Raw genomic sequence first — 26,570 nt, forward strand, 5'->3', positions numbered from 1 at the left:
ACAAATAGTATTCTCTGGCATGCATGAAATGCAGGAAGGAACTTGGAAATTTGTAGAGAAATACTGCACTGTTTTCACAGGAAGGCCTTTCAAAGGTGTCTGGGATTTGCAGAGAACAGTGTGAGAAATGATGGAGGAAAGGGTGTATTATTTGATACTGTACCTTAAGTGCACCTCCAGGACCTGGTTATGACTTTGACTGCCAAGAGACACCTTTGGGTTGGAGAACTGTATTTATTCAGAATAAGGCATATAGATGGTGCTATTGCAGAATTGATATTCAGTGTAATTAGGTAGTATGTTACAAAAAAGGCTGTATTAATTCATGTACTTGCTACAAAAGAACATAGAATTCAGTGTTCATTAAAGTGTTTCTTAAATTTAAAAAGCTAAATTGAGGTGAAACAGGCCACCCATGTCCTCCATACACTGCTACTTCCAAGATCCCTTTGATCAGATATGAGGCCAGATGGGCATACTCCCAGGCAATCCCGAGAGTGCACTGTAGTAGTGCCTTTGTGGGAACTTCTGTCTGCGTCAGCTCTAGGAGATAGAAGCAACGTGATGTACAGCCAAAGCAGCCTTTACACTTATAGAGCTGCTTCTCTGTTTTGTTAACACTGCGTTATGCAGGTATGTCCCTGCTGCATGTTTGGGATAAACACTTGGGTGTGCTTGGAAGTGGTGGCCTGGAAGCATCTCTCTTAGTTCTGCTCTGAATCAAACCAGCTGAACTACACTCAGCCCATGTTCTGTTTTCACTGATGCCACTGGGAAGTGAGAATCAATTTTTGCTTTTCACTGGGTGCTTCTCTGCCCAATGACTGCATCAAATTTGACATTGGTGAGCTTTTTCAAGAAAGCCAAGGCACGTTCTGGAAACAACCTGAAAGAGACAACAACAGGAGATTTAATGTAGGATAAGAAATTGTAGAAGTTAACTGAAAACTTAATTCAGTTTTTCTGATGTTAATTCTAGCTTTAAAATGATGCTCTGGTAAAAATACTGCCTCAGTACAGCTGCTACACTGGATAGTAAAATCATGTGAAAGGACAAATCTTGCTGTATGCAGCAGAGAGAAGCAGTAGAGCCTTTTGAAGCAACTTTCCCAGCCTCTGACACCTCAGTCTTTAGTGTTTCCATGAAGAAACAAACACTAATAAGCAGCAGGTTCTCAGCCCTTTATGGAACTATTTTGGGGGTCCTGGTAATTAAAGTGTTTCTGGGCAAAAGGGAAACACCAATTTGGAAAGAAAGTGTTCTTTTATTCTCTCCCTTCCCTCCCTGTCAGCCTGTAGTGCGTTTGCACTGTTTGGTTACATTCTGATGTATTCTAAGCATTTTGATGTTGCATGTTTAAGGGTGGTACACTCAGCAAGTTGTATTTGATACATGGCTTAGGGTGTTTAGAAGAGAGGTTTTGGTGTTTTGTTTTGTTTTTGTTTTTTTTTTTACTTACCTTTCAATAAGTAAAGCAACACTTTGATGTGGTGGAACAAAAACCATTTTCTTGTTGGTCAGTATTCCTTCCATCAGGACCTCGACAACTTCCTCAATCTCCAAAATCTTCCCAAGCCTGCACAGGAAAGCAAACATGTAAGAGCTGCACTGCTGAAACAGGGGAGATATGAGCTGATGTACGATGCTTCACATATGCACATGCTCAGGTAATCCAACTGCAGCTGTTATGGGGCTTAAAGGCAACTGCAGCTTTTCTTTAGCCAATGCTACAACTGTTTTTATAGAGTCAGTTGGAACACAAGGCCTAAAGCTGGTGCTAATGTGCAGTGTGCTGGTGCACAGAAGGCAGGGCAGGAAAGCAGGGATTCAGTAGTTACCTTGCAGTGGGGTTTTTGACAAATCCAGTATTTACAAAAACCGGGCAAAGACACGTAGTTTTTATTCCATCCTTTCCCAGGGTAGACAGCTCGTCTGTCAGAGCTTTATGAAATCCAACTGCAGCAAACTTGCTTGAACTGCAGGAGTGAGAAAAGCACAAATGAGAAGGCAGAAATACCATTTCTAATTTTCTGCAACTGGAAATGGCCTAGAAACCTGACACAGTCCTGACTAGGAGGCAACAAAATACAATCCAACTGAGAAATGGTGCAGAGACTGCTTCTAACTGCCCCAGGACCTGAGCATAGTGCTGGATTAGGGGCAGTAACTGTGGAATGCAGAGTGGTGCCTTTCAGAAGTTGCCTTTGTGGTGAGCAGACAGACAAATGTCAGGAATTCTTAGAAAATGAGAACCAAGATGCATCAATTGATGGTGTTCCTGGTTTTCCCATGTGAGGAGATTCTTCGAAGGCTTGCAGCTTGAAGCTCTGATGTTCAGAAGGATAGGCAGAGTAGAAATGGAGAACAACCCTTACTGCTCCTTGTACCACATGGGAGTGTCTCATGACAGTCATGTGTGTTGGAATAGAAGAGCATTATGTGTGCCAAAGTTGAGGAACATATTGCCACAGAAATTGGTGCAGGCCAGGAGTATGAATCAACTCCCAAGAAAGTAAAACCAGTTTACTGACTGTTACTGATTTGTACAGCATAATACCAATCAAATCCCTGACACAGGAGTGCTCACCTTGCCAGCAGTGAATGACTCTCTAAGGAGGAATGTTCCTAGGGGAAGATTGCTCTTCCTGGAGCTGCTATCATAGAGGGCTGGGTGTGATACAGAATGACAATATGCAGTCTTATCAGGTTTGCTGTTCATGCACCATGATTTTCTAGATGAGTTTCAAGTAGAAAACCAATTTGATCTCATGACGGCAAAATTATTTCTATAGACTAATCACTACCACAAAGATAGAAAGTTCAAAATTTATCCATTAGGATTTTTTTTTTGCCAAAACTACAACAACTCACATAAGCAGTACATTTTAAGAAAAAGAAGGAAAGCTAAGTCAAAGCTAGTAAGAAACTTGGTGTGCAGCTCCAGGTATCAGTAAGTGCTGGCAATTGGGCATTTCTCCTTAGCACAGACCTCAGGCCATACTGTATTCAGTAGTAGGATTATTTTGGTTATTTTATGCTTTCTAACAGAGAAGATACTATTATAAATAAATAATGAAGAGAGCTGTTATTAAACTCACTTACCAGTAAGTCACCATGTAAGAAATAGCAAAATGACCCGCTGCTGAAGCCACAGTGACAATGTGACCGTGGTTGTTTTCCATCATGGTTGGCAGAAAAGCTTTTGTAGTCTTGACATCAATGAAATCAAGAGGGAAAATTGCAAGGTGGAAAAAGGGGAAGAAAGAACAATGTTCTCTTAGGTGTATTCAGCACTGACCCTGATTATCATTAATTAAGTGGCAAATGCTATCACAAATGCTGTGTGCTGCACAGCCCCTCAGATTATGAGAGCCACAGAGATACTTGTTCTCCTTTCAGCTGATACAAGTGGCAACCTATTTCCCAAACTGGAATGTTTCAGGAATGTGGCTGTCAACAGGAGCTGATTCTCACATCTGTCCCAGGCTGCTTTTTTAGATTTCAGGTAACACTGACAAGACTGCCAGTGTCCCACCCCAGCACATACAATAAAACACTCTTCAATCTGTTGCTTTCCTTTTCTCCCACTGCAAAAAAAATAAGTCCTTAACAGCTGGCCAGGCTCAGACGAGCAAGATGTTAATGTAGGTCCCCAACAGTCAGTCCAGCCGATGCCCTTGTGCTATATGTATCTGAAAGACACTTTTATAACTCACTGGTAGCTGAAAATAATTGTTAGTCTAAACATGTGTCCTGGAAAACACTCCCCCCAAAATATAGGTATGAAGTTGGTGGCGGCCCTTACCCACATGTGAGCAAGAATGTTGACTTCAAACATTCTTTCAATCTGGTGGTCCTGAGTTGAGAGGAAGTCAGCAGCTGTAATTACACCAGCGTTATTCACCAGGATGGAGACATCCCCAATTTCCTGTTTCACCTTTCAGACAGAAAAAAAACCCAGAAAGTTTTGGGTCGTAAGTTTTGGAGGTTTTTTATGGAGAGGACAATAGTGCCCCACTTCCAGAGGTGGGTAGGAACTGTTGCAGCAGTACCATGAAATAGGGTTTAGATCTGATGCTCCTCCCTTTTAATTACTGCCAGTACCTGTAGTCTTCCACACATTGCCTACAGACACAGTATGTTCTGAGTAGTTTCAGTTGGGACTATGGACATAGAGACTGTTTTGAGCCAGCTCGTTTAAGTGACAGCACAATGCCCTCGGTGCTCTCTGCTTGCTCTTCAGGAAACTAAAAAGCAGAAGTTTCCTCAGGAGTTGGACATCAAAAGAGCAAACCTGCAATGACATGTGATATGCCAGAGCCTCACAGAAGAGGAAGAGAGTGGCTGCCATCTGGGAAACGAAATGCTACTTTGCTCTCTGTACAGAAATCAGCAAGAAGCAGGCAGGTTCCAGGAGTAGTCATGAACTGCGTACAACACTTCTTGTTTTCCCAACCTTTCCAAAGACGAAGCACGTTTGGGTAAGCCTTTGGAAGTGCCCCTGCTCCCCTACCTTCTCTGCAGCACTGTAGATTTCCTCCCTTTTGCTGCAGTCCACCACGAAGGCTTGTACAGTGGCTCCCAGCCTTTTGCATTCTGTTGCCGTTTCCTCAACATTGTGCTGTAAAGGCAGAAATGAAAGACGTGCAACTGTACCATGCTGCTGCTCGGGCACCATCCACACCAGCCAGAGACTAAAGACTTCTGTCAATTGTATTACCACTGCCAAGCCCCTAACAGTTCATAGGGACCAAGTGAAAGAGCTACAGTTGGGGTATTGTGGCAGGACCAGTATTCCAGCCTCAGATTTCAGACCTGTGTAGGGTAACTGCCAGAAAGGGGATGTGGCAACAGGAGTGAGTTTGCCTTGGCAAAGCACACATAGGTAGGCTGCAGGAAGGGGGAACTGGGTGGCTTTCCCACCACAGCAGGCAGACTCCACAGCTGAATTCAGAGCTCTAAAAACACAGTCCCTGATGACGCCCCACCGAGATGTAAAAATGGCTCTTTGAGTTCCTGTGTTCATGGACTGGATGTGAGAGGCGCGGTTTGCTCCAAAGGGCACAGTGTAGAGAGACTTTTCTTATGATAACAGCATTCAGTGCACACACAACAGAAGCTCCCCTAAGTCATTTTATCAACCCACTAAGTGAGGGCAAAAATGAATTTGCTGTATCCTTGTCCCCAGGAGCCAGAAAACCATGGCAATGGGGACCTCAGCTGTCACAAATGACCTGGGACAGCTCAGAGCCTAACAGAATCTGTGCAGGTCTGGTGTGACTGAGCATCTCTGCTCAGCCCAAACTGCTGGTTAAGGCTGATGGCCCTCAGGAATGGGGCCTATGACAAGGCAGCTGGACTGAAGAGCTATGTTCTAAAAACCCTTGGGATCCACCGCCTCTTTGAATTGTATTTCAGCGCCTGCTTACACACGTTTTTACAACAAATTCCCCAGCACCTAGGCCAGATATAGCTTGCCTTTTAATTTTACTCCTTTTCACCCATTCCAGTGCCATGCCTCCTCCCACCCACTCCAGACTCTGGTCTTAGCCATCAGGGGTAGCATGAACAGGCACCAAAAATGTTCTACAATATCCTCCCTATTTATAAATCTCCTTACAGGACGCTTGGCTTGGGGGTTTATTTGTTTGTGGTGGGCTATTTGTTTATTGCAGCTTCAGGATGACAGATGAACTCCTCTGCAGCTTCTGAGCCACTGTGTCAGAAGCCCTCCCCGCACAGAGCTGCCCACCTACTCAACCCCATGTACAGCCAATTGCTCCTACGAACATGCCTTTGCCTTGATCCCCATCGAATGACATCCTGCGTGTTTGTACCTGTCCATCCTCCGCTTGCCAAGGTCTCTTTTTGCATTTGGGCAGATTTGTCAACATTTAGTAAGGAGCTGCCTACACAGGTAACTGCTCCAGAGGGCAGCAGGGCTCACCCATAGCTCAACGTAGTGATTCCCCTGGATATGAGTGGGGAGACAAATGCAATGTATGCATAATCCAGCAACATACACAAAATATCTGAGGCCAGGGAGGCGGTGAGCAGGTGGTGAACCCACTTCTCTGTAGGAACAGGCTGCTGGTCTCACATGCCTTTTCCTGCCAGCTCAGGCAGCAGTTCCACAGCACCTTGCTGACCCCTGCATTCCCTCCTGCAGGTTCTCTTTGCCGTGCTGTGGATACCACCTCGCCGATTAGCACCGCGTGACTGTGGGATCCAGACACTGACATCCTCTGGTGCAATGAGGCAAACCATGGGCTGGGGCTCAGCGTCCCCAACCGTGAGCCTGCAGGACCGGCCGTGGCAGCAGGTGTGTGGATGCAGTCGTGTGCCGCGCTTCCCGTGCTATTAACCCCCAGTGCCTCCCTCGGGGACGAACGAGTCAAGACACGAGCTGTGCCGTTACCTTGCTAATGTCCCACAGCACCAGTCTGCTCTGACGCTTGGCAAACTCCAAGGCGGTCACTCTCCCTATACCGTGGCCAGCACCTGTGATGAGAACGAGCTCTCCACTGACAGACTTTCTCTTCACAGGGATAAAAAGCTTCACAAACGCCTCTAAGTAGGAGTAGATGAGCGTGACCAGGAACAGGAGGATTTCCACAAACAGATTCATGTTGTTGCTATCAGTCCTTTGGTTGTCTGACTGGACTTTAGCCTCTCCTGCTGAGGACGCGGGTTGTTGATTCACCAGGTGCCCTGCTGAGCACCCACCGACCTAGCGGTCAGTCACACCGCACGGCTCCAACACACACTCACCGCCTCCACGGTCCCGGAAAAGTGCCCGCGACTGCCAGACCGGCCGCACCGCCCAGGGGGCGGAACAGCCAATCAGAGAGCGGCGTTTGGGAAGGGGCGTGACCATGGGTGGACAGCCCAGTGGGCTGGAGGCGGTGACGGGTGGCGGTGTTCGCCCAATGAGAGGCGAGCTTGTCACGATGGCTGTAGTGCGGGTGCTTTGCTGCTCCTCTGCCGTACCTCCTTGTAAGCAGGCATCAAAGCATGTTCTGGTGATAACATTTGCTGCAGAAAGAGCACGGGAGCGGCAATGAGGTTGTTCCTTCAGTTACTGGCAAAAACCCGAGAGCTTCTGAGACGCCCTTCACCTCTGTATTTCAATTCTATCTCAAATGCTGCTGTGTGGCTGCCCAACTGCTGTCTCCTGAGGTCCTTAAGCAGTTTTCTTCAGGGTGAGTCCAAGTCCTTCCTTTGGAATACCTGTGCACTGTCAGCAGTCTTTGTCCCCTACCTTCCTCTTCCATGTCATTTAATGAAAGCTGAATGGCACGATGCTTTTCAACTTGAGGTACTCCACATGTGAGATCTTGGCTGCCTGTTCCCTCTTTCTGTTTTTTAATTAGTTAGCTATCCATACCCATATCTTCTATCTTCTGGCTGCTTAGTTTCCTCAAGTCCTTTAGAAAATGGCACTCACTGATTGGGTCATCCTTATTTGAGTCTGAATTGCACAACTCACATTTGAACTTGCTTATGTGTAATGGAATATCCAGAACCTTAACTAGAACAGGAGTGCTTATAGGAAATAGGATAAAACTAATTTCTGTTGGTTCGTCCAACTCTAAGAACATAACTATATGGTCTTACTTGAAAAGGATTGATGACAACTCCTTGATTTTTCAGTTAGAAAGCTAAATATGCCTAGGTCATGTTCATAATTTTACATAAGGATATCTCTGAAATGCTTGGGAAGGAGTGAAGGATGCCTGAACATCTGTACTCTGAACAAAATCATGCTAAAGTTAAGATCAGAGTTGTTGGAAAGGATTTTTTTCAATTTCCTGGTGGTCTGGCTGCCGTGTTGCGCATCTTGTCTGCAAGAGAGTGGGTCAGCAAGGCACTCCCTACTTTTCTCTTGGAATTTAGCTCTGTTCTTAATTAACACATTGGCGTTTGGGCCAGACCCCAATTGCACGGCTCAGCGGTGCTGTCGTTTTCCTGGCAGGGGGCTCCAGTCAGTGCTATGGCCAAGCCAGAGGAGGCAGAGGGCACAAAAGCACTGACTCCAAGAGGTACCTCAGAGGGAGGCAGAGCACGAGGCCAGAGTCACCAACTGACTCATAACAAGTCCTAAGCCAGGATGTGAGATTCTGTTCTTCAAATCTGGGACCTAGCTGTGGTCAGCTATATGAAGATCACTTGTGTAGGCTCCTGCTGTGCCTAAGGTGGCAGCATGTTGAGGCCTCCCTTGCATGGCTGTGAGCCAGCAAGTGCTTGGTGCAGCTGGGCGTTGCACAAGTAGGTGGAATGATAGTCTGTGCTCTGGAGAGATCTTTAACCTGTGTTTCATCGGGTGCTGTTCTCTTGTACCACAGGCCACAGACCTTTGGGAGTACTGGTCAAGGTGGAACCTGCCAGAATAGGCCACTGGCTTGTGATAAGGAGCTGTGAGAGGGCTCATCTGGCGCCTTCCCCCATCTCCTCTGCCCCCCCGTCTGGCACCCACGTTTAAGCACTCTTTTGCCCTGGCACTAGCATGGGCTGCGCTGTTGGTGTGGCATGCATGGGCCTGTACCTTGCTGATCCTGATGTGGCTTCTGGTGTGACTGGGGATCTGCCTGTCCCTGCAGCCTGGTGGGGTGGTGGGCAGACTTTGGCTAAGCATTTCACTGTTGTGGCTCCTGCTCCACTGTCCTTGCTTAAACCTGATTACCACTTTTATTGCCAAGAGACACCTTTAGGTTAGAGAACTGTATTTATTTGTAATGAGGAGTGTTGACGGTGCTAATGTATAATTGATACTTAATATAATTAGGTAGTATGTTACAAAAAAGGCTGTATAATTTCAGTACTCACTACAAAAGCACACGAAAGGGAGTGCTCATTAGCACAGAGTTTTTTAAATTTAAAAAGCTAAATTGAGGTGAAACAGGCCATCCATGTTCTCCATACACTGCTACTTCCAAGATCCCTTTGATCAGATATGAGGCCAGATGGGCATACTCCCAGGCAATCCCGAGAGTGCACTGTAGTAGTGCCTTTGTGGGAACTTCTGTCTGCGTCAGCTCTAGGAGATAGAAGCAACGTGATGTACAGCCAAAGCAGCCTTTACACTTACAGAGCTGCTTCTCTGTTTTGTTAACACTGCGTTATGCAGGTATGTCCCTGCTGCACATATGGGATAAACACTTGGGTGTGCTTGGAAGTGGTGGCCTGGAAGCATCTCTCTTAGTTCTGCTCTGAATCAAACCAGCTGAACTACACTCAGCCCATGTTCTGTTTTCACTGATGCCACTGGGAAGTGAGAATCAATTTTTGCTTTTCACTGGGTGCTTCTCTGCCCAATGACTGCATCAAACTTGGCATTGGTGAGCTTTTTCAAGAAAGCCAAGGCACGTTCTGGAAGCAACCTGAAAGAGATAACAACAGGAGATTTAATGTAGGATAAGAAAAATCAGGTTAAAAGTGGCACCACAGGTGGTGGAAGAGCTGGTCTGGGAGTGGAAGTGTCCACACACAGACTGAGACCAAGGCTTAAGGCGAGTGTTATTTCTGAAGAATACATAGCCTCCATTAATCTCTGCCTAGTTTAACTCTAATCCCAGTCATGTCCTTGACATTTCTGAGTCTCTGTATCTGCTTGATGGTATTTGGGTTGCAATCCTGCTGCAGGACCAAAGAAGATCAGTATTACGTGCATATTGGATGTGTTATGCTCTAAAAAGCAGTTGGCCTGTGGAAGGAGGAGATGTGAAACTGAGGTGTGGTTTCCTCCCTGAAGATTTCTTCTCTTACAAGTCATGTCTCTGTGTCCTCCCTCTCCCACATTAAGACACAAAAGCAAAGTTATCCTAAGGGCTTTGAAAGCATTAAGTTTGACTTGTCTATGTTTCTGCAACTTGCACTGTCAGCATGCAGCTCTTGGAGATGCAAAAAAACATAAAAGCTTTTTTCCAGTCTCTGTGCTGGGTTTTGCAAATAAGATATTACCAAGTGTCTCATGAAATACTGTAGGAGTTAACTGAAAAGTTAACTTAGTTGTTCTGATGTGATTCCAGGTTTGGAATCCATGCTCTGGTAAAAACACCTCCTCAGCAGAGCAGCTACACGGGCTATTAAAGTCATGTGACAGGACAAATCTTGTTTTACGTGGCAGGGAGAAGAAGTAAAGCATTTTTGAAGCAATTTTCCCAGCTTCTATGACCTTAGTCTTTGGTGTCGACATGAAGAAACAAACACCACTATGCAGCAGGTCCTCTTTCTGAAACTACTCCGGGGCTGCTGGTTCAGAGGAACTGTTGATCACAAGCCTAAGGGAAATGGCAGTCTGTGAAGAAAAAGTGTTAACTTGTTCTTCCTCTCCTTCTGTATAAACTGGTAGAGCAGGTGAGTTCTCCACTGGGACAGTGAGCAGCAGAGAGTGGGTCACAGGGACCTATGACAGGCCTAAAAACCCCCCTTTGTATATGAAATCTGCTGTTATTAGAAAAACAACACTGCTATCTCATTACTTGTCACGTGTTTCTCATACTAAAATATTTCAGATGGGTGGTTGTTTAAAAAACAATACTCTCTTCTGCAGACAGTTACACATTATCTAGTTACTGTAGACATAATAATGTCAGATTTGGACAGGTAACTGTATAGTGATGTCAAACACTGAATAGAAAATAATTGAAACTGGTTTGAATATGAACTTCTGCTGTACAGCTGTCATTCCACTGTTTCTCTATGCTGCCAAACCATATTTTATGTTAACACATAGGTGAAAAATGCAGTTCCTCATAAAAAATAATCTTGACTCAGATGTAACAAGTTTGATGCTTGTATACTCAGGTAGTTAGCACTGATATATTCCCTCCTTCCCCTCTCACCCCCTTTTTATTCCCCTTTTGCTACTTACATTTCAGAGAGTAAAGCAATGTTTAGATGTGGTGGAACAAAAACCATTTTCTTGTTGGTCAGTATTCCTTCCATCAGGACTTCGACAACTTCCTCAATCTCCAAAATCTTCCCAAGCCTGCACAGGAAAGCAAACATGTAAGAGCTGCACTGCTGAAACAGGGGAGATATGAGCTGATGTACGATGCTTCACATATGCACATGCTCAGGTAATCCAACTGCAGCTGTTATGGGGCTTAAAGGCAACTGCAGCTTTTCTTTAGCCAATGCTACAACTGTTTTTATAGAGTCAGTTGGAACACAAGGCCTAAAGCTGGTGCTAATGTGCAGTGTGCTGGTGCACAGAAGGCAGGGCAGGAAAGCAGGGATTCAGTAGTTACCTTGTACTGGGGTTTTTGACAAATCCAGTGTTTATAAATACTGGAGAAAGACATGTAGTTTTTATTCCATCCTTTCCCAGGGTAACCAGCTCCTCTGTCAGAGCCTTATGAAGTCCAACTGCAGCAAACTTGCTTGAACTGCAGGAGTGAGAAAAGCACAAATGAGAAGGCAGAAATACCATTTCTAATTTTCTGCAACTGGAAATGGCCTAAAAACCTGACACAGTCCTGACTAGGAGGCAACAAAATACAATCCAACTGAGAAACAGCTGAGAAACAGTGCAGAGACTGCTTCTAACTGCCCCAGGACCTGAGCATAGTTCTGGATTAGGGGCAGTAACTGTGGAATGCAGACCGGTGCCTTTCAGAAGTTGCCTTTGTGGTGAGCAGATAGACAAATGTCAGGAATTCTTAGAAAATGAGAACCAAGATGCATCAATTGATGGTGTTCCTGGTTTTCCCATGTGAGGAGATTCTTTGAAGGCTTGCAGCTTGAAGCTCTGATGTTCAGAAGGATGGGCAGAGTAGAAATGGAGAACAACCCTCTACTGCTCCTCGTACCACATGGGAGTGTCTCGTGACAGTCATGTGTGTTGGAATAGAAGAGCATTATGTGTGCCAAAGTTGAGGAACATATTGCCACAGAAATTGGTGCAGGCCAGGAGTATGAATCAACTCCCAAGAAAGTAAAACCAGTTTACTGACTGTTACTGATTTGTACAGCATAATTCCAATCAAATCCCTGACACAGGAGTGCTCACCTTGCCAGCAGTGAATGACTCTCTAAGGAGGAATGTTCCTAGGGGAAGATTGCTCTTCCTGGAGCTGCTATCATAGAGGGCTGGGTCTGATAGAGGATGACAATATGCAGTCTAACAGGTTTGCTGTTCATGAACCATGATTCAATTGCTTATAGAAGAAACAGGAAATACACTGACCTCTCGGATTCATCAGTTAGTTTGCTCACAACACAGTAAGTACTGATATGTTTTTATTTTCTGAAAGTTAATTTTACAGTCAAAAAACATTTTATCTCATGATGGCAAAACTATTTCTATATACTACGGTCACTGCCACAAAGGTAAAAATGAAAAGCTATTCATACGGAGTATACTTGACAACACTACACAAACTTACAGGACTACTTTCTAAGAAGGAGAAGGGAAGAGGGTACCTTTTTTTGCTAAGCAAAAGTCTAGATCAGTGAGTAAGAGGAGAAAGAATAAGCTTTTGTTAGTTGATGTGTCATATAATTATTCCTTCATACAAGCATTGCTCCTGATTCAGTCACAGCTAATAAGCAAATTAATGAGACCCTCCAAGCATCTATAAGTGCTGGCAGTTGGGCATTTCTCCTTAGCACAGACCTCAGGCCATATTCAGTAGTTGGATTATTTTGGTTTTTTTTATGCTTTCTGATGGTGAAGATGCTATTAAAATAATAATAATAAAAAAGGATCTGATGATAAAGTCACTTACCAGTAAGCCACCATGAAAGGAGTTACTAAATGACCCGCTGCTGAAGCCACTGTGACAATGTGACCATGGTTATTTTTGATCATAGTTGGCAGGAAAGCTTTTGTGGTCTTGACATCAATGAAATCAAGAAAATTGCAGGGGGCAGAAAAGGGAAGAAAGAACAGTGTTCTCTTAGGTGTATTCAGCACTGACCCTGACTATCATTTAATTGACAAACGTCATCATAAATGCTGTGTGCTGCACAGCCCCTCAGATTATGAGAGCCACAGAGATACCCGTTCTCCTCTCAGCTGGTACAAGTGGCAACCTATTTCCCAAACTGGAATGTTTCAGGAAGTTGGCTGTCAACAGGAGCTGATTCTCACATCTGTCCCAGGCTGCTTTTCAGATTTTGGGTGTCAGCAGGAAGGCTGCTGGTGTCTCACCCCAGCACATACAATAAAACACTCTTCAATCTGTTGCTTTCCTTTTCTCCCACTGCAAAAAAGTTCTTAACAGCTGAAACCCTCCTGCTAAGTAGCGTTTGCTGGCAGCTGCCCTGTCGCTGTACTTGCAAGGTCCTGGTGCTCAGCTGTGGGTGCCCAAATTACCCCATGCAAAGAGAAACCCCAACACATTTCCGATAGACAAACCCATGCTACAGATGAGGCTGTGGCCAGCTGGCTCTTGCACAGATAAGAGAAAATGAAACTCATGGCCAGGCTCAGATTAGCAAGAGGATGATCAAGTTTATACACATGTGAATGATGCTTTTGTAACTCACTGGTAGCTGAAAATAATTGTTAGTCTAAACATGTGTCCTGGAAAACACTCCCCCCAAAATATAGGTATGAAGTTGGTGGTGGCCCTTACCCACATGTGAGCGAGAATGTTGACTTCAAACATTCTTTCAATCTGGTGGTCCTGAGTTGAGAGGAAGTCAGCAGCTGTAATCACACCAGCGTTATTCACCAGGATGGAGACATCCCCAATTTCCTGTTTCACCTTTTAGACAGAAAAAAAACCCAGAAAGTTTTGGGTCGTAAGTTTTGGAGGTTTTTTTTATGGAGAGGACAATAGTGCCCCACTTCCAGAGGTGGGCAGGAACCATTGCAGCAGTACCATGAAATAGGGTTTAGATATGATGCTTCTCCCTTTTAATTACTGCCAGTACCTGTAGTCTTCCACACATTGCCTACAGACACAGTATGTTCCGAGTAGTTTCAGTTGGGACTATGGACATAGAGACTGTTTTGAGCCAGCTTGTTTAAGTAACAAAACAATGCCCTCGGTGCTCTCTGCTTGCTCTTTAGGAAACTAAAAAGCAGAAGTTTCCTCAGGAGTTGGACATCAAAAGAGCAAACCTGCAATGACATGTGATATGCCAGAGCCTCACAGAAGAGGAAGAGAGTGGCTGCCATCTGGGAAACGAAATGCTACTTTGCTCTCTGTACAGAAATCAGCAAGAAGCGGGCAGGTTCCAGGAGTAGTCATGAACTGCGTACAACACTTCTTGTTTTCCCAACCTTTCCGAAGACGAAGCACATTTGGGTAAGCCTTTGGAAGTGCCCCTGCTCCCCTACCTTCTCTGCAGCACTGTAGATTTCCTCCCTTTTGCTGCAGTCCACCACGAAGGCTTGTACAGTGGCTCCCAGCCTTTTGCATTCTGTTGCCGTTTCCTCAACATTGTGCTGTAAAGGCAGAAATGAAAGACGTGCAACTGTACCATGCTGCTGCTCGGGCACCATCCACACCAGCCAGAGACTAAAGACTTCTGTCAATTGCATTACCACTGCCAAGACCCCTAACAGTTCCTAGGGACCAAGTGAAAGAGCTGCAGTTGCGGTATTGTGGCAGGACCAGTATTCCAGCCTCAAATATCAGACCTGTGTAGAATAACTGCCAGAAAGGGGATGTGGCAACAAGAGTGAGTTTGCCTTGGCAAAGCACACATAGGTAGGCTGCAGGAAGGGGGCACTGGGTGGCTTTCCCACCACAGCAGGCAGACTCCACAGTTGAATTCAGAGCTCTAAAAACACAGTCCCTGATGACCCCCCACCGAGATGTAAAAATGGCTCTTTGAGTTCCTGTGTTCATGGACTGGATGTGAGAGGCGCGGTTTGCTCCAAAGGGCACAGTGTAGAGAGACTTTTCTTATGATAACAGCATTCAGTGCACACACAACAGAAGCTCCCCTAAGTCATTTTAGCAACCCACTAAGTGAGGGCAAAAGTGACTTTGCTGCAGCCTTGTATCCACAGAGACCCAGCAGCTGCTTAAGGCTGACAGCCCCAAGGAATGGGGCCTCTGTTAAGGCAGCTGGACTGAAGAAGCATATTCCTAAAACGCTTGGTATCCCCCCACCTCCTTTTGATTGTATTTATTTCAGGCCTGCTTACGCACACCTTTACAACATATTCTCCAGCACTATATCGCTCACAAATTAATTTTACTCCTTTTCACCCATTCCAGTGCCGTGCCTCCTCCCACCCACTCCAGACTCTGGTCTTAGCCATCAGGGGTAGCATGAACAGGCACCAAAAATGTTCTACAATATCCTCCCTATTTATAAATGCCCTTACAGGACGCTTGGCTTGGGGGTTTATTTGTTTGTGGTGGGCTATTTGTTTATTGCAGCTTCAGGATGACAGATGAACTCCTCTGCAGCTTCTGAGCCACTGTGTCAGAAGCCCTCCTCGCACAGAGCTGCCCACCTACTCAACCCCATGTACAGCCAATTGCTCCTACGAACATGCCTTTGCCTTGATCCCCATCGAATGACATCCTGCGTGTTTGTACCTGTCCATCCTCCGCTTGCCAAGGTCTCTTTTTGCATTTGGGCAGATTTGTCAACATTTAGTAAGGAGCTGCCTACACAGGTAACTGCTCCAGAGGGCAGCAGGGCTCACCCATAGCTCAACGTAGTGATTCCCCTGGATATGAGTGGGGAGACAAATGCAATGTATGCATAATCCAGCAACATACACAAAATATCTGAGGCCAGGGAGGCGGTGAGCAGGTGGTGAACCCACTTCTCTGTAGGAACAGGCTGCTGGTCTCACATGCCTTTTCCTGCCAGCTCAGGCAGCAGTTCCACAGCACCTTGCTGACCCCTGCATTCCCTCCTGCAGGTTCTCTTTGCCGTGCTGTGGATACCACCTCGCCGATTAGCACCGAGTGACTGTGGGATCCAGACACTGACATCCTCTGGTGCAATGAGGCAAACCATGGGCTGGGGCTCAGCGTCCCCAACCGTGAGCCTGCAAGAGAGACCGTGGCAGCAGGTGTGTGGATGCAGTCGTGTGCCGCGCTTCCCGTGCTATTAACCCCCAGTGCCTCCCTCGGGGACGAACGAGTCAAGACACGAGCTGTGCCGTTACCTTGCTAATGTCCCACAGCACCAGTCTGCTCTGACGCTTGGCAAATTCCAAGGCTGTCGCTCTCCCTACACCGTGGCCAGCACCTGTGATGAGAACAAGCTCTCCACTGACAGACTTTCTCTTCACAGGGATAAAAAGCTTCACAAACGCCTCTAAGTAGGAGTAGATGAGCGTGACCAGGAACAGGAGGATTTCCACAAACAGATTCATGCTGTTGCTGACAGTCCGTTTATTCCCAAACGGTGTGACCGCAGCGCCAGCGCCGGCGCCGGTCTGCGTGTGCTGCAGCCCGGCTCAGCGCCGGTACCGTAGTGGGACCTCTGGGTGCGCCCCTCTCCGGTCGCAAGGGAGCGCCCGCGGCCCGCCTGAGCTTGCTGAGCCCGTCCTGTCAGTCACGGGCAGGGACCGGTGCCTCGCCGCGGCCTGCCCCGTGTTGCCCAGCCCTATCTATCCACCCGGACTCCGGGCTCTCCTCGCCTACAGGACTCCGTGAAGCGCGAAGACCGCAACCGCCGAAGCCGGGCAGCAATCCAGGAGTGAGGAGTAGCCGCCGTCTGCGGCCCGACCAGCCACACCTCCCAGCGGCGCAGCAACCAATTAGAGAGCGATATTTGGGAGGGCGTGTCTACGGAGAGGACGAGCCGGAGAGCTGGAGTCTCTCCTGATTGGTGGTCCTCACCCAATGAGCGGTGAGCTTGTACAGAGGGCTGCTGGCGCGGCCTAGCCCGGCCTGGTACTGGGGGTGGCTTGGGCTCTTGTTGAGGCTCGGGTGGATGTGCCTGAATTCGTGCCCAGCTCTGCGCAGCCGAGGTGGGCCGGTGCCACTGTCAATGCTGTTCCTCGCCGGCGCCTTGCGTGCAGCCACGGTGCCCTGTGTGTCTCGGGCAGTCGCCGTGTTCGCTTGCGCTGTTGCGCTCTCCGCCCCGCCTGCCTGGTGTGTTCTGCAGCGCCGCCGGCCCCTCAGGTACCGTGGCTTGGTAAAGCTGAGCAGTGGCCTGTCTGGCGCTCCTTGGGCTCAGAGCCTGCCTGAGGCCGTGGTTCTTTTCATGTTTGGCCCGTTGAGGTGGTGCTCTGCTGCCCAGGGAGCAGCCATCCCATCGCTGGGCCAGGACCTCAGGGTTTTGCCAGCCCCTGCCAGCTGAGGGGATCTAGGCACAGGATGTGCTGTGTACTGAGCGTGTCCTTTTGGGATCCGGCAGAACAAAAATCGGACTGTCCTTTAAATTGATGCACTCACTGGAAAATACCGAAGCAGTCTAACGTTAATCTTCATGTGGAGGTCGCACTTGATATCAAGTATGCGCTTTTCCCCATCTTTGTTAAAGATGTTGTGAGCCTCAAGTGGTTTGTGAGTTGGATTGTGCTCTTGAGAATATTGTCTCAGCAGTGTATGTGAGAGCACGTGCCTGCTGTAATGGTGACCAAGGAATGCTTGACTTCAGTGTTCTAGATGCACCTGAGGATTTCATAGCATGAGTGAGGTGTCTGAGAACAGGAACTTCTGGTTTTGAAAAAGCCTGGTCTTCTGCTGATTATAATCCAATATTCACATCTGGGTTTAAACAGCAGGGTACTTAATACTTAGTATATGAGTTGCTTTCTTTTTTACCTGAAACTCATTGGTCCCATCACCACCTTGCTCAGATATTATGTTGTTAAAACCTGAATGTATTTTTGAAGAGGGTGTATGTTTCCTTACATGCTGGAAGTGATTCTTTTTAAGAGCTGGTGATCAGATGCTATAACTAAGTATTTTATTGTTAACTAGTCTTTCAGCTCCCAAGACCCATGGCAGAATAAGATCACTAGAGGTATCAAGTATTATTTTTTTTCTGTTAACTAGTTTGATAGTTCTGGCCTTCTTTAAAATTGAAAAACAAGGTATATGTTATCCTATTTGGTATTGCACAAAGTGTATTTTGGTGGTCACAGCAACTTACAGAGCTGTGTTGCTCAGGGGTTTGGATGTTTCATTCTTCTCTTACCAGGCCTACCACTGGATGTGAGAACAGGACTCTTGTAAGGCTGGATTGGTTTGTTGATGAAATGCTCACATAGGGATTTAATGTTCAAGCAGGCCTTCCTGCTGCATTTATGGTAAGTAACTTTGAGGTTTTCCTTGTCTGTGATTAATAACTGCTCAGTGTTCCACAATCGAGAAGGGTAGTTGTAGTTCTCAGCTTCTCACTCATGCTATGAAATTGTCATGTGTGTCTAGTAGAATACATCAAGAAGATGAAGGTAAAATTCAGAATTTGTTGGTCCAGGTATGCATTTGCATGATACCTGAAAGAAGTAATAATATATTACTGAGAGCTGTTTTGTGGAAAAAAGCCTAGTCTGTTCTACTTGCTATGATGTACTGTGCAGGTCGGGGATTAAGGAAGAGGTTTAAAACCTAACAAATGAGATGCCCTTTTTTTCTTTTTCCTTTATTTCAGTAATTTGTCTGCAAACTGTTGGTCCCGTCTTCATCCTGTTAACATGCTCAACAGTTATAATGTTAAGCTCTACCACAGCAAAGCTCTTACCTCCCCGTATCCAGGATCACACGTGGAGCGTAGCCAAGTTCCTGCAGATAAAGTGGGCTGGCTGACTGAGTGGAAAGATTATAATCCTGTGGAGTATACTGCAAAATCTGTTTTGGCTGGACCCAGTTGGGCAGATCCCCAAATCAAGTGAGTGTCATTGTGTCTCTTTTCTCCTGTGAACATGGAAGTAGGAAATAGTGATCAGTTGAATTAATAAAATCCTCAGCTTAAGTGATGTGATTCTGTAATGATGTGTGAAAGTCAAGACCTAGAAAGATGGTGGTTAGAGAACTGAAACATTTGAGCTAGCTCTTAAGGACCCATGATTTTACAGAGCTAAGAATAATGTTAATTGCAATAATGGATACCTGTTGATGGTGGGTAGTGCTGCTTCTCTGTCTTGTGAGCTAAGTAAAAATTTCTTCATTCTTAAGAATTTGGGAGAACATTTTCATAATACACTTGTTCACAATTGAATGCAAGATGAGAAAAGACTTAAAGTAGAATTGTGACTCTTGAGTGCTCTGATTCAGGAAATGTGACAGGTTGAATGCATGACTAATTCTTTTTTTAGTGAATGTGTGTATTCATTTTTATTGATTCTGTGCATAAGTTCTCCTCTCAAGGAATGCTGTGTTCTTCTTGCCTGGAAAGTTAGATCCATGCATCTAGTGTGACTTGTCATAGTGTATAAAGATCAGAAGATTGTGGTACTTGAGGTTTCAGCCTTACCTTCCTTGTTTGTTTCGCTGTGTGAACATGTGCTTCTATTTGCTCTTAATTTGGGTTAGTATTCAGGTGGCACATACAGAACAACCAGGTGACCAGGCCCAATCAGTAGGGGTTTATGAAAGGCAGGTGGTGCTTGACTTACCTTGTCTTCTTCTGTGACAAGTTTTATAAATTATCTTTATTATTCTTTTCCACACAGTGATAAAGGATTTTCTCCCAAATTCAATGAGAGAGATGGAGAGGTGGACAGGAAGAGTCTCAATGGCACATATGTGGTTGAAAATGGGAGGCCCCGGTGAGTACGCTTGCTGTTCACATGTTCATTTCAGTCATGTAGGGCTCTTACAGGTCTGTCAGTTTTGATACATGACACCTGCTAGAACAAAATCAAGATAGTCATTCTTAGGGACAGAGAAAATGATACTTCAGGGCCGTGGAAGAAGATTGTGGCAGAGAGGCACTAAAGGTTAGCCAGTACTGCCACAACAGAGCATTGTGGTGACACTGGAGTCAGAGGAGGTCTAACCTGTTAATAGTAGGGTCTATTGAATCAGTTGTGTCTATGGTTTGACCAGGTGTTGGCCTCTGAAGCTTTTGTAATACTTCTGTGCTGTGGTAGAGCAGAAGAGTATTTCTTTCTACTGATGAATCCTGGCATAGCACAGATGGGTAATCTCACCTAAAAATAACATCTTTTATTTCTGTCTTTCGAATGTAATTGAATGCTCTGTGCATTTGTAGCCTTGGAAACTAGCTTCCATTTTCAGACAAGGTGTGGGCACAATGAGAGTAATGCTTAATCAGGAGTATCTTGGGACACAAGATCTAGGAAATGATAGAGCCATTTTGTATATTTCCTTTCCCTGTCAAAGACAAAAAGGTTGATAAAGGTGAAAATAATGCTTTGTCTCTATTGCTTTTTAAAGGATATGGTAACACCGAATGTATCTTGCTATCCTTTCCTTTGTTGTTTAGGCTTCTTTAAAGCTGCTTTTTTAGAATACTTGGAGCATATTTTGAACATGCAGAAATGTCTTTAATGTACTGTGCCACTTATTTCAGAAATCCGGTGGGAAGGACTGGCCTCACAGGCAGAGGATTGTTAGGGCGCTGGGGACCAAACCATGCTGCTGATCCTGTTGTAACTAGGTAAGGGTCAGGTGACAGAAAGCTGCCATGCAGTACGCTGAAAACCCCATGTATTTTGCTTTTTCTTTGCATCTCTGGACAGGCTATTACTTACCATAGGCCTTTTATATGTGTTTATCTATGTGTAAGCTCATTGAGATATGGGTGTCTGAATGGAGAGATATATAGATGTCTGGAGCAAAAATTTCCCAGTCTTATTTTTTTTAGCCTCGGTCTCTGAAGAAGAATAAGGACTCACTGCTAATGACAAGCAGTAGTTTCTGAAATGCTGAGGGAACAGATTTAAGGGAAAAAAGTAGTACAGGAGGCTTAAATAGAAATGCAATTTACAGATAATCTTTAGTAATGAATGTAAAAACTGAAAGGATTATGTGATACTTCAATACTGTATACATAATATCTCAAAAGGCCTTAGGTGAGGCATGTTATATTACTGGGATAGGTTTTTGTGTTACAGTGACTTAACTGCAAACAAAAGTGGTGTGCCTACTTTTGCTTTGTAAGGAATACTAAGTTGGCCTAGTATATTATAGGAGGAGGTGGGGTTAGCCTCTTCCTTTTTTTTTTTTTAATATATTTTTGTCAGTATATGCTCTTTTATTGGTGCTTTTGCTAGCAGGATCTGTGTGTACATACTAACTGTTTTACACAAAGAAAGCATTCAGAAAAGATTGTGTAGTTAACGCAGGTGCAAGCAAAGCAGTACCATGCTAAAGATGGAACCATTGTGAAAATCAGCCTAATGCATTTTCATTCTTTCCCTTTTCAGAAGGCTGTCAGTGCCACCAAGTTGTTTTGTTGAAAGTAAAAGAAACGATGGTTTGATTTTTGCATTTGTTTAGACAGCTTTTTGCATGAGGGTGATGAAGCACTGGAATGGGTTGCCCAAGGAAGTTGTGAATGCTCCATCCCTGGTGCTGTTCAAGGCCAGGTTGGACAGAGCCTTGGGTAACACGGTTTAGTGCCAGGTGTCCCTGCCTATGGCAGGGGAGCTGGAACTAGGTGAGCTTGAGGTCCTTTCCAACCGTAACTATTCTCTGATTCTGTGGTTTTGTTGTTAGTTTTTATCTACTATTGTCTTCAGTAAGGAATTGTTTGTGGCATTGTGCTGGTGCTGGGCAAGCAGTTTAGAGGTGATGCTGCAGCCTGTATGTACTTTCAGTTTTAGCAGAAGGCATACTTACCCTCTCATTATGGATAGGAGCTAGGCTTGTGGAGCATTGCAGCTAGTAGGATGTGCTGGAGGAAGCTCTCAAAGGAGCTGCTGCTATCAGTGTGGTTACAGAAGTGTGGCTCTTGGGCAGTTTCTGCTCTTCTGGCTGAGGAAAATGCAGTTGGTAGAGGTGTGCAGAAAACAAAGTGGTTTGCCTTGGGTTGTGAGTGTGCCAGACAGCATCCATCACCTGCCCCCCATGACTGTTCTTTTTCTGCTTTGTTTGCTCCTGCACAGATGACAGTGCAGTTGCTTCGCTGTTGCTCTGACAGGCCCTCGTGTCAAGAGGCAGAAAAGCATGTTCTTGTCATTTGCTACAGGTGGAAGAGAGATGGAAGTGGTAATAAAGTTGCTCATCCAGTTACTGGCAGAAACATCTTGCAGTTTGTAGCTATCAAGAGGAGAGACTGTGGGGAGTGGGCCATTCCAGGGGTAAGAACAAAGCTCTGGTAACAGTAGACATTTCCCTGCTGGCAAGGACATGAGGCATAACTTGTGTGTGTGCAGTAAAAGCATGCCTTCTGGTGAACAGCCTCATGTACGGAGGTGCGGAGAAAGGCTCCTTAAACTGACTTTGCTCAGGCATCAGGTGGGATGCCTTCTGCTGTTTCTGCATTACAAGGCAATATTTGTATTTAATTCTGATCATGTATTTTGCTTAATGCAGGCATAATTTAATCTATTGCAGGTTTTGAAGGATGTGCATGCTCATGCTTTACAGCTAAGTGTACAGTTCTTCCCATGTCCAGAGTATGATGCAGGTGGATGTCATATACTAAGAGCCAGTTAAAGGGGATTAAGTCCAAGCGGAATCTGAGGGATAGTCATGTTTGTTTTCTTGTTTTCTTTCTCCCCTTCCCTTTAAGGGGATGGTGGACCCAGGGGAGAAGATTAGTGCTACCTTGAAGCGAGAATTTGAGGAGGAGGCCTTGAATTCCTTGCAGAAATCGCCTGAGGAGAAAGCGGAATTAGAGAAGCAACTCCACAAGCTGTTCAGCCAGGAACACTTTGTGGTGAGCTCTCTGTCTCTTGTGATGGCCTCTTGAGCTATGCATGTAACTCACAGCTGTGTGGAGCTTGGAAGAGTGTTGCTAAAATGGAAATAAGCTGTGATGCTCAGATTGTCAGGGTGTAGGAAGTGACTATTGAAAACTGTGTAAGGGCAAATGTATAGGAAGAAAGGAAAAAAAAAATCTTAGTGCTTCCACCTTGTTTGTTTGACACTGAGCTTATTTTGGTTTGTTTGAGGCCTTAGGTATACAGAGGATATGTGGATGACCCTCGTAACACTGATAATGCGTGGATGGAGACAGAGGCTGTGAACTATCATGATGAAACTGGTGGGTGTCTCCATATGTGCTTTTAGTTGCCTTTTACTCTGTATGTTGGTTTGAAATTGGGTTGTATGAAAGAAGGATGAAATATAAGGACTTCGCCTGAAAATGATGTGTTTGTTAGCTATTTCTAAGCTGTGGACTTTGTGCCTTGAGAAGCTCAATCTTCGTATGGAGGTTGGACATTGGACAAGGATTCCTTCTTGTCACTGTTTACCTTGAATTCATTTAATTTCCTTTTTAATGAGTCTGGGGTGGGAGGATAGTCTGTTTCTCTTGATGCTTTTTCTTTGGTTGCTAGTGTGTGCTTCGAGAACATTCCATCTGGCTGCTGTCAGATTCTCACTGCATTTATTGCTTTGTTGTTGTAACTGCTCTGAGACCTTTTATCTTGGTTACTGTGCCAGAGTAACTGTTGGACCTTATAAATAAAATAATAAATCAGTAGAAATGGGCATAGCATATGGTGCTAGCTCTTAGATTGCTTTGTTAACATGGAGTCTAATCTTTTGCCTTTAAGGTAAGTCAACCTAGTTAGGTGAACAAGTCAGAGACTTCATCTAATGACATTTCCACTGTGTTTTGGGTAATAGATACCAGTGGAGTTTCACATGTCACTGGTCCTTGATTTATCAGCACTCAAACTGCGAAGATACTGTTCCTTTTTGTTTCTAATACACATTTTCTAATACTTTTAAAAGCCTTTATTTGGTTGTTGTCTGAAGTCCTTGGGATTCTTTTTGGAAACAGAGTAAGAAGCGTTGGAGAGCAGTTCAGAAGCTTCTCTGTGTCCCTCCTTAAGTACTGTTTTTGTTTGTGGGGCCTTTAGTAAAATTTTAATTATTTTGGTTTTCCGTAAGCATGTATGTTTCAGAATTCAGTTTGTCCTGTAGAACAGTGCCTGAGAAAGGAAGCAGTCAGATGTCAGCCAAACAAACAAACAAACCAAGGCAGAGGGATTAGCTAAACTTGTGGTAGTGAGTACATGTTGTCATAATGATTTCTATTAACTTATGCTGCTGATGATACCTCAGAAGTGGTGACAAGGAGTTAACACCATCTCTGCTACTCAGATTTGGTGTAAAATAGTGCAAGTATGAAAAAAGGTTTGTGGCACAGAAACAGTGAGCAAGTTAATTGATTGAGAAGTAGTTGAAGATTGCTGCCTGTGAAAGAGCCATGTGGAAGGGTGGAACTGGTCAGTTGTGAGAAGAAAAAGCAGGAAAGAAGATGCAGTATCATGTCCTAACTCTTGTTCTGTGAACAGGTGAGACACTGGATAATTTGCCTCTGGAAGCAGGTGATGATGCTGGAATGGTCAAGTGGGTTGACATCACTGAGAAGCTCAAGCTGTATGCAAGTCATAGCTACTTTGTTAAGCTTGTGACTGAGAAACGGGGAGCCCACTGGAGTGAGAATCCTGGTCCTGATTGCCATGAGTGATGTAAATGAAGAACCAGTGAACACCAAGGGGAGAATACATTTTCCAGCTTTGAAACGGATAACGGTGTCCTTTTCAGTGACAATTCTGCAAAATTCATCTGGCAAAAACACTTGGCAATGATAAATAGAGGCTTCAGATTGCTTCTTTTGATTTCTTACCTAATGTGAAATGATGTGAATGTAGAACTGTTACCTTGTTTTGCTTTGTCTTCCTTATTTGCAACCATTTTGTAACATCTGCCGATCTGCATGAGAACACAGGGGTTCTGACTGGTTATAATTCAGAGGCTCTCCACTTTATCTCTGTATTTTTGCACTCATTTCTTGTTAAGTGTATGAATCCATACAGGATGAGAGGCTTGTGGGAGGATAGCCTGAATAATAACTTGATTGAAGTGCTACATAATAAAATGACATTTCTTTTCTGAGTTTTGCTTAATGTGCCTTTTCAGTGATTTTCTGAGATACTAGTTTTCACGTTTCTTGCTCTCTAGTTTAAAGTATGGATGATATTCACATCTGAATGTCTGACAGTGCCTCTATCTATAACAGTATCTGTTGGTGGATGTAACTTGATGACTAACTTCAGGAGCTGGATTTTAAGGTTCCTCTCTTCATACTGCTTGTGGCTGTTAGGAGGACTGTGCCATGAACAGGATCATTGGAAAGAGCAACCTTAAAGTATAATCTTGTAAATTGTGGTGGGGTGTTTTTTTCAGTTTAAGTAATGTGAGTCACTTGCAGTCAGGAGGCTGATGTGGACCTTCTGTGACATTTATGCTGGTAACAATAGCTGCACAACAGTTGCTGACATGTCTCCCTATGTTTTTATTGCAGGCGTAATTGCTGTTAATTGCGTTAAGTGTCAAGAGTTGGTGACAGTGACAGCTTAATTTTATGGTTGAGACCTGGGGAGGGGATCTTAATGAATTTTGAGCCATGTGTTGAAGTCAGATGGTGGTGAATGGCGTGGTCTGGAATTGCCTTCTCTAACAGTACTGTGACATGCTCATGCCTTGTTGAGACTGTTGGCCACATCCTGCTTAACTAATGACTGTTTTTAGGGCTTGTTCCTTTACAACACCACTTCTTCCCAATTAACTAATGAAATCTGGAGAAGTCATATGCATTTATGTGGGGAGACACTGGGAATCTTGTAGAGTTAACGTATGTTACTTTCTCAGGAAAAAGTAGTGCTAAGAGTTATTAATTTTTCTTTCAGTCCTTGCTCACCTTTTCTTGCACATTTGGTTTCGTCTGTGGTCCTACTAAAACATCATAAATGCTTTAATCTAGGTTCATTTAAAACTAAATGGAAACAACCAAGTCTACAGAAGATCAATAAAATCATCACTGTCATATACTTCACAAAATGAAGAAATAATAAAGATTAAAATATTTATAAGTTAATACAGAATAATAACATAGTTAAAGTATGGATGGGGAAACTTGCTTTCATTTATCATCTTTACTCTTAGTGCTCTTGTAATTTGTAGATTAAATACTGGTGGTGTTTGCCCCTTCACAGGCTACATGAGCTCACGTGAGATTTTTTCTTGTGACTGTAGGTAGCATCTATCTCTGCATACACTAGCAAATGCTCCTTTTCTGTGCCTTGCAATGGAAAAGCTGAAGTGGCAGCATCACTGAGAATTTCAGAACAGGTTGGGTGAGACAGGGAATATGCTTTTGTACATGTAATCCAGGTTGATTTATGTACACTGCTGTGTGATGTTACAGAGTGTGAAGTGGGTGACAAATCTGGATTATAGGAGAAGCTGTAAGTGAAACTGCTTTTGGAGAGAAATAATCTTTTGCTTTTAAGAAGTTCCTGTATTGAAAGTAATCATAGCTTGATTCATTTTTTCCCAGGGCATCAGACTGGAGCTATACGGATTAGCAGTCCTTGATGGTTCAAGAAGAAATTAGCAAGTGGCAAGCGGATTTCCACTATTTAAGCTGCCAAACAGCATTTCTGAATTCCATTTTCTTTTCATTGAAAGGTGTTGTGCTTCAAGCGAAAGGTGTTTTCTGACCTCCCTTTGTAGGAATAGCATTTGGGGCTTCTTGCTTACAG

The 26,570-nt window shown here is 44.6% G+C and overlaps 3 protein-coding genes across 4 annotated transcripts; 1 reads left to right on the forward strand and 2 right to left on the reverse strand.

Annotated features, from left to right (window-relative positions):
* Nucleotides 1-214: 214 nt before the first annotated feature.
* Nucleotides 215-6,729, reverse strand: LOC133210986 (estradiol 17-beta-dehydrogenase 11-like). The gene is made up of 7 exons (XM_061350949.1): nucleotides 6,420-6,729; nucleotides 4,515-4,622; nucleotides 3,807-3,938; nucleotides 3,104-3,210; nucleotides 1,840-1,977; nucleotides 1,461-1,577; nucleotides 215-886 (listed from the first exon to the last, which is right to left on the reverse strand). Exons 1-7 carry the CDS (start codon nucleotides 6,627-6,629, stop codon nucleotides 799-801), a joined length of 900 nt encoding a protein of 299 aa, XP_061206933.1. The 5' UTR covers nucleotides 6,630-6,729; the 3' UTR covers nucleotides 215-798.
* A 1,978-nt stretch (nucleotides 6,730-8,707) lies between these two features.
* On the reverse strand, nucleotides 8,708-16,359 carry LOC133210987 (estradiol 17-beta-dehydrogenase 11-like). Its single transcript, XM_061350950.1, has 7 exons — nucleotides 16,092-16,359; nucleotides 14,295-14,402; nucleotides 13,585-13,716; nucleotides 12,733-12,839; nucleotides 11,254-11,391; nucleotides 10,875-10,991; nucleotides 8,708-9,381 (listed from the first exon to the last, which is right to left on the reverse strand). The coding sequence occupies exons 1-7, from the start codon at nucleotides 16,299-16,301 to the stop codon at nucleotides 9,294-9,296; spliced, it is 900 nt and encodes a 299-aa protein (XP_061206934.1). The 5' UTR covers nucleotides 16,302-16,359; the 3' UTR covers nucleotides 8,708-9,293.
* A 500-nt stretch (nucleotides 16,360-16,859) lies between these two features.
* Nucleotides 16,860-24,921, forward strand: NUDT9 (nudix hydrolase 9). 2 transcript variants are annotated; one of them, XM_061350952.1, is made up of 8 exons: nucleotides 16,860-17,055; nucleotides 18,533-18,769; nucleotides 19,554-19,649; nucleotides 20,417-20,503; nucleotides 22,037-22,148; nucleotides 22,583-22,729; nucleotides 22,972-23,056; nucleotides 24,318-24,921. In XM_061350952.1, exons 1-8 carry the CDS (start codon nucleotides 16,865-16,867, stop codon nucleotides 24,491-24,493), a joined length of 1,131 nt encoding a protein of 376 aa, XP_061206936.1. In that variant the 5' UTR covers nucleotides 16,860-16,864; the 3' UTR covers nucleotides 24,494-24,921. The 2 variants fall into 2 exon arrangements, with proteins under 2 accessions (XP_061206936.1, XP_061206937.1); XM_061350953.1 differs by lacking the exon at nucleotides 16,860-17,055 and adding an exon at nucleotides 18,085-18,188.
* The last annotated feature ends 1,649 nt before the right edge of the window (nucleotides 24,922-26,570 follow it).

This window comes from Neopsephotus bourkii, unplaced genomic scaffold, assembly GCF_033783945.1.
Source record: "Neopsephotus bourkii isolate Nb327-2 ecotype Australia unplaced genomic scaffold, CSIRO-AGI_Nbou_v1 NB_547, whole genome shotgun sequence".
NCBI classification, from domain to species: domain Eukaryota; kingdom Metazoa; phylum Chordata; class Aves; order Psittaciformes; family Psittacidae; genus Neopsephotus; species Neopsephotus bourkii.

Bases quoted from the DNA above. Each gene is read 5' to 3' on its own strand.
- LOC133210986 (XM_061350949.1), bottom strand. From the start codon at position 6,629: ATGAATCTGTTTGTGGAAATCCTCCTGTTCCTGGTCACGCTCATCTAC. The intron at 4,623-6,419 runs GTAACGGCACAG...CTGCCTTTACAG, and splicing joins TGCTGTGGGACATTAGCAAG to CACAATGTTGAGGAAACGGC. The intron at 1,578-1,839 runs GTAACTACTGAA...TTTCCTGTGCAG, and splicing joins GTCAAAAACCCCACTGCAAG to GCTTGGGAAGATTTTGGAGA.
- LOC133210987 (XM_061350950.1), bottom strand. From the start codon at position 16,301: ATGAATCTGTTTGTGGAAATCCTCCTGTTCCTGGTCACGCTCATCTAC. The intron at 14,403-16,091 runs GTAACGGCACAG...CTGCCTTTACAG, and splicing joins TGCTGTGGGACATTAGCAAG to CACAATGTTGAGGAAACGGC. The intron at 12,840-13,584 runs GTAAGGGCCACC...ATTGATGTCAAG, and splicing joins ACATTCTCGCTCACATGTGG to ACCACAAAAGCTTTCCTGCC.
- NUDT9 (XM_061350952.1), top strand. From the start codon at position 16,865: ATGTGCCTGAATTCGTGCCCAGCTCTGCGCAGCCGAGGTGGGCCGGTG. The intron at 17,056-18,532 runs GTACCGTGGCTT...CCTTTATTTCAG, and splicing joins CAGCGCCGCCGGCCCCTCAG to TAATTTGTCTGCAAACTGTT. The intron at 22,149-22,582 runs GTAAGAACAAAG...CTTCCCTTTAAG, and splicing joins GGGAGTGGGCCATTCCAGGG to GGGATGGTGGACCCAGGGGA.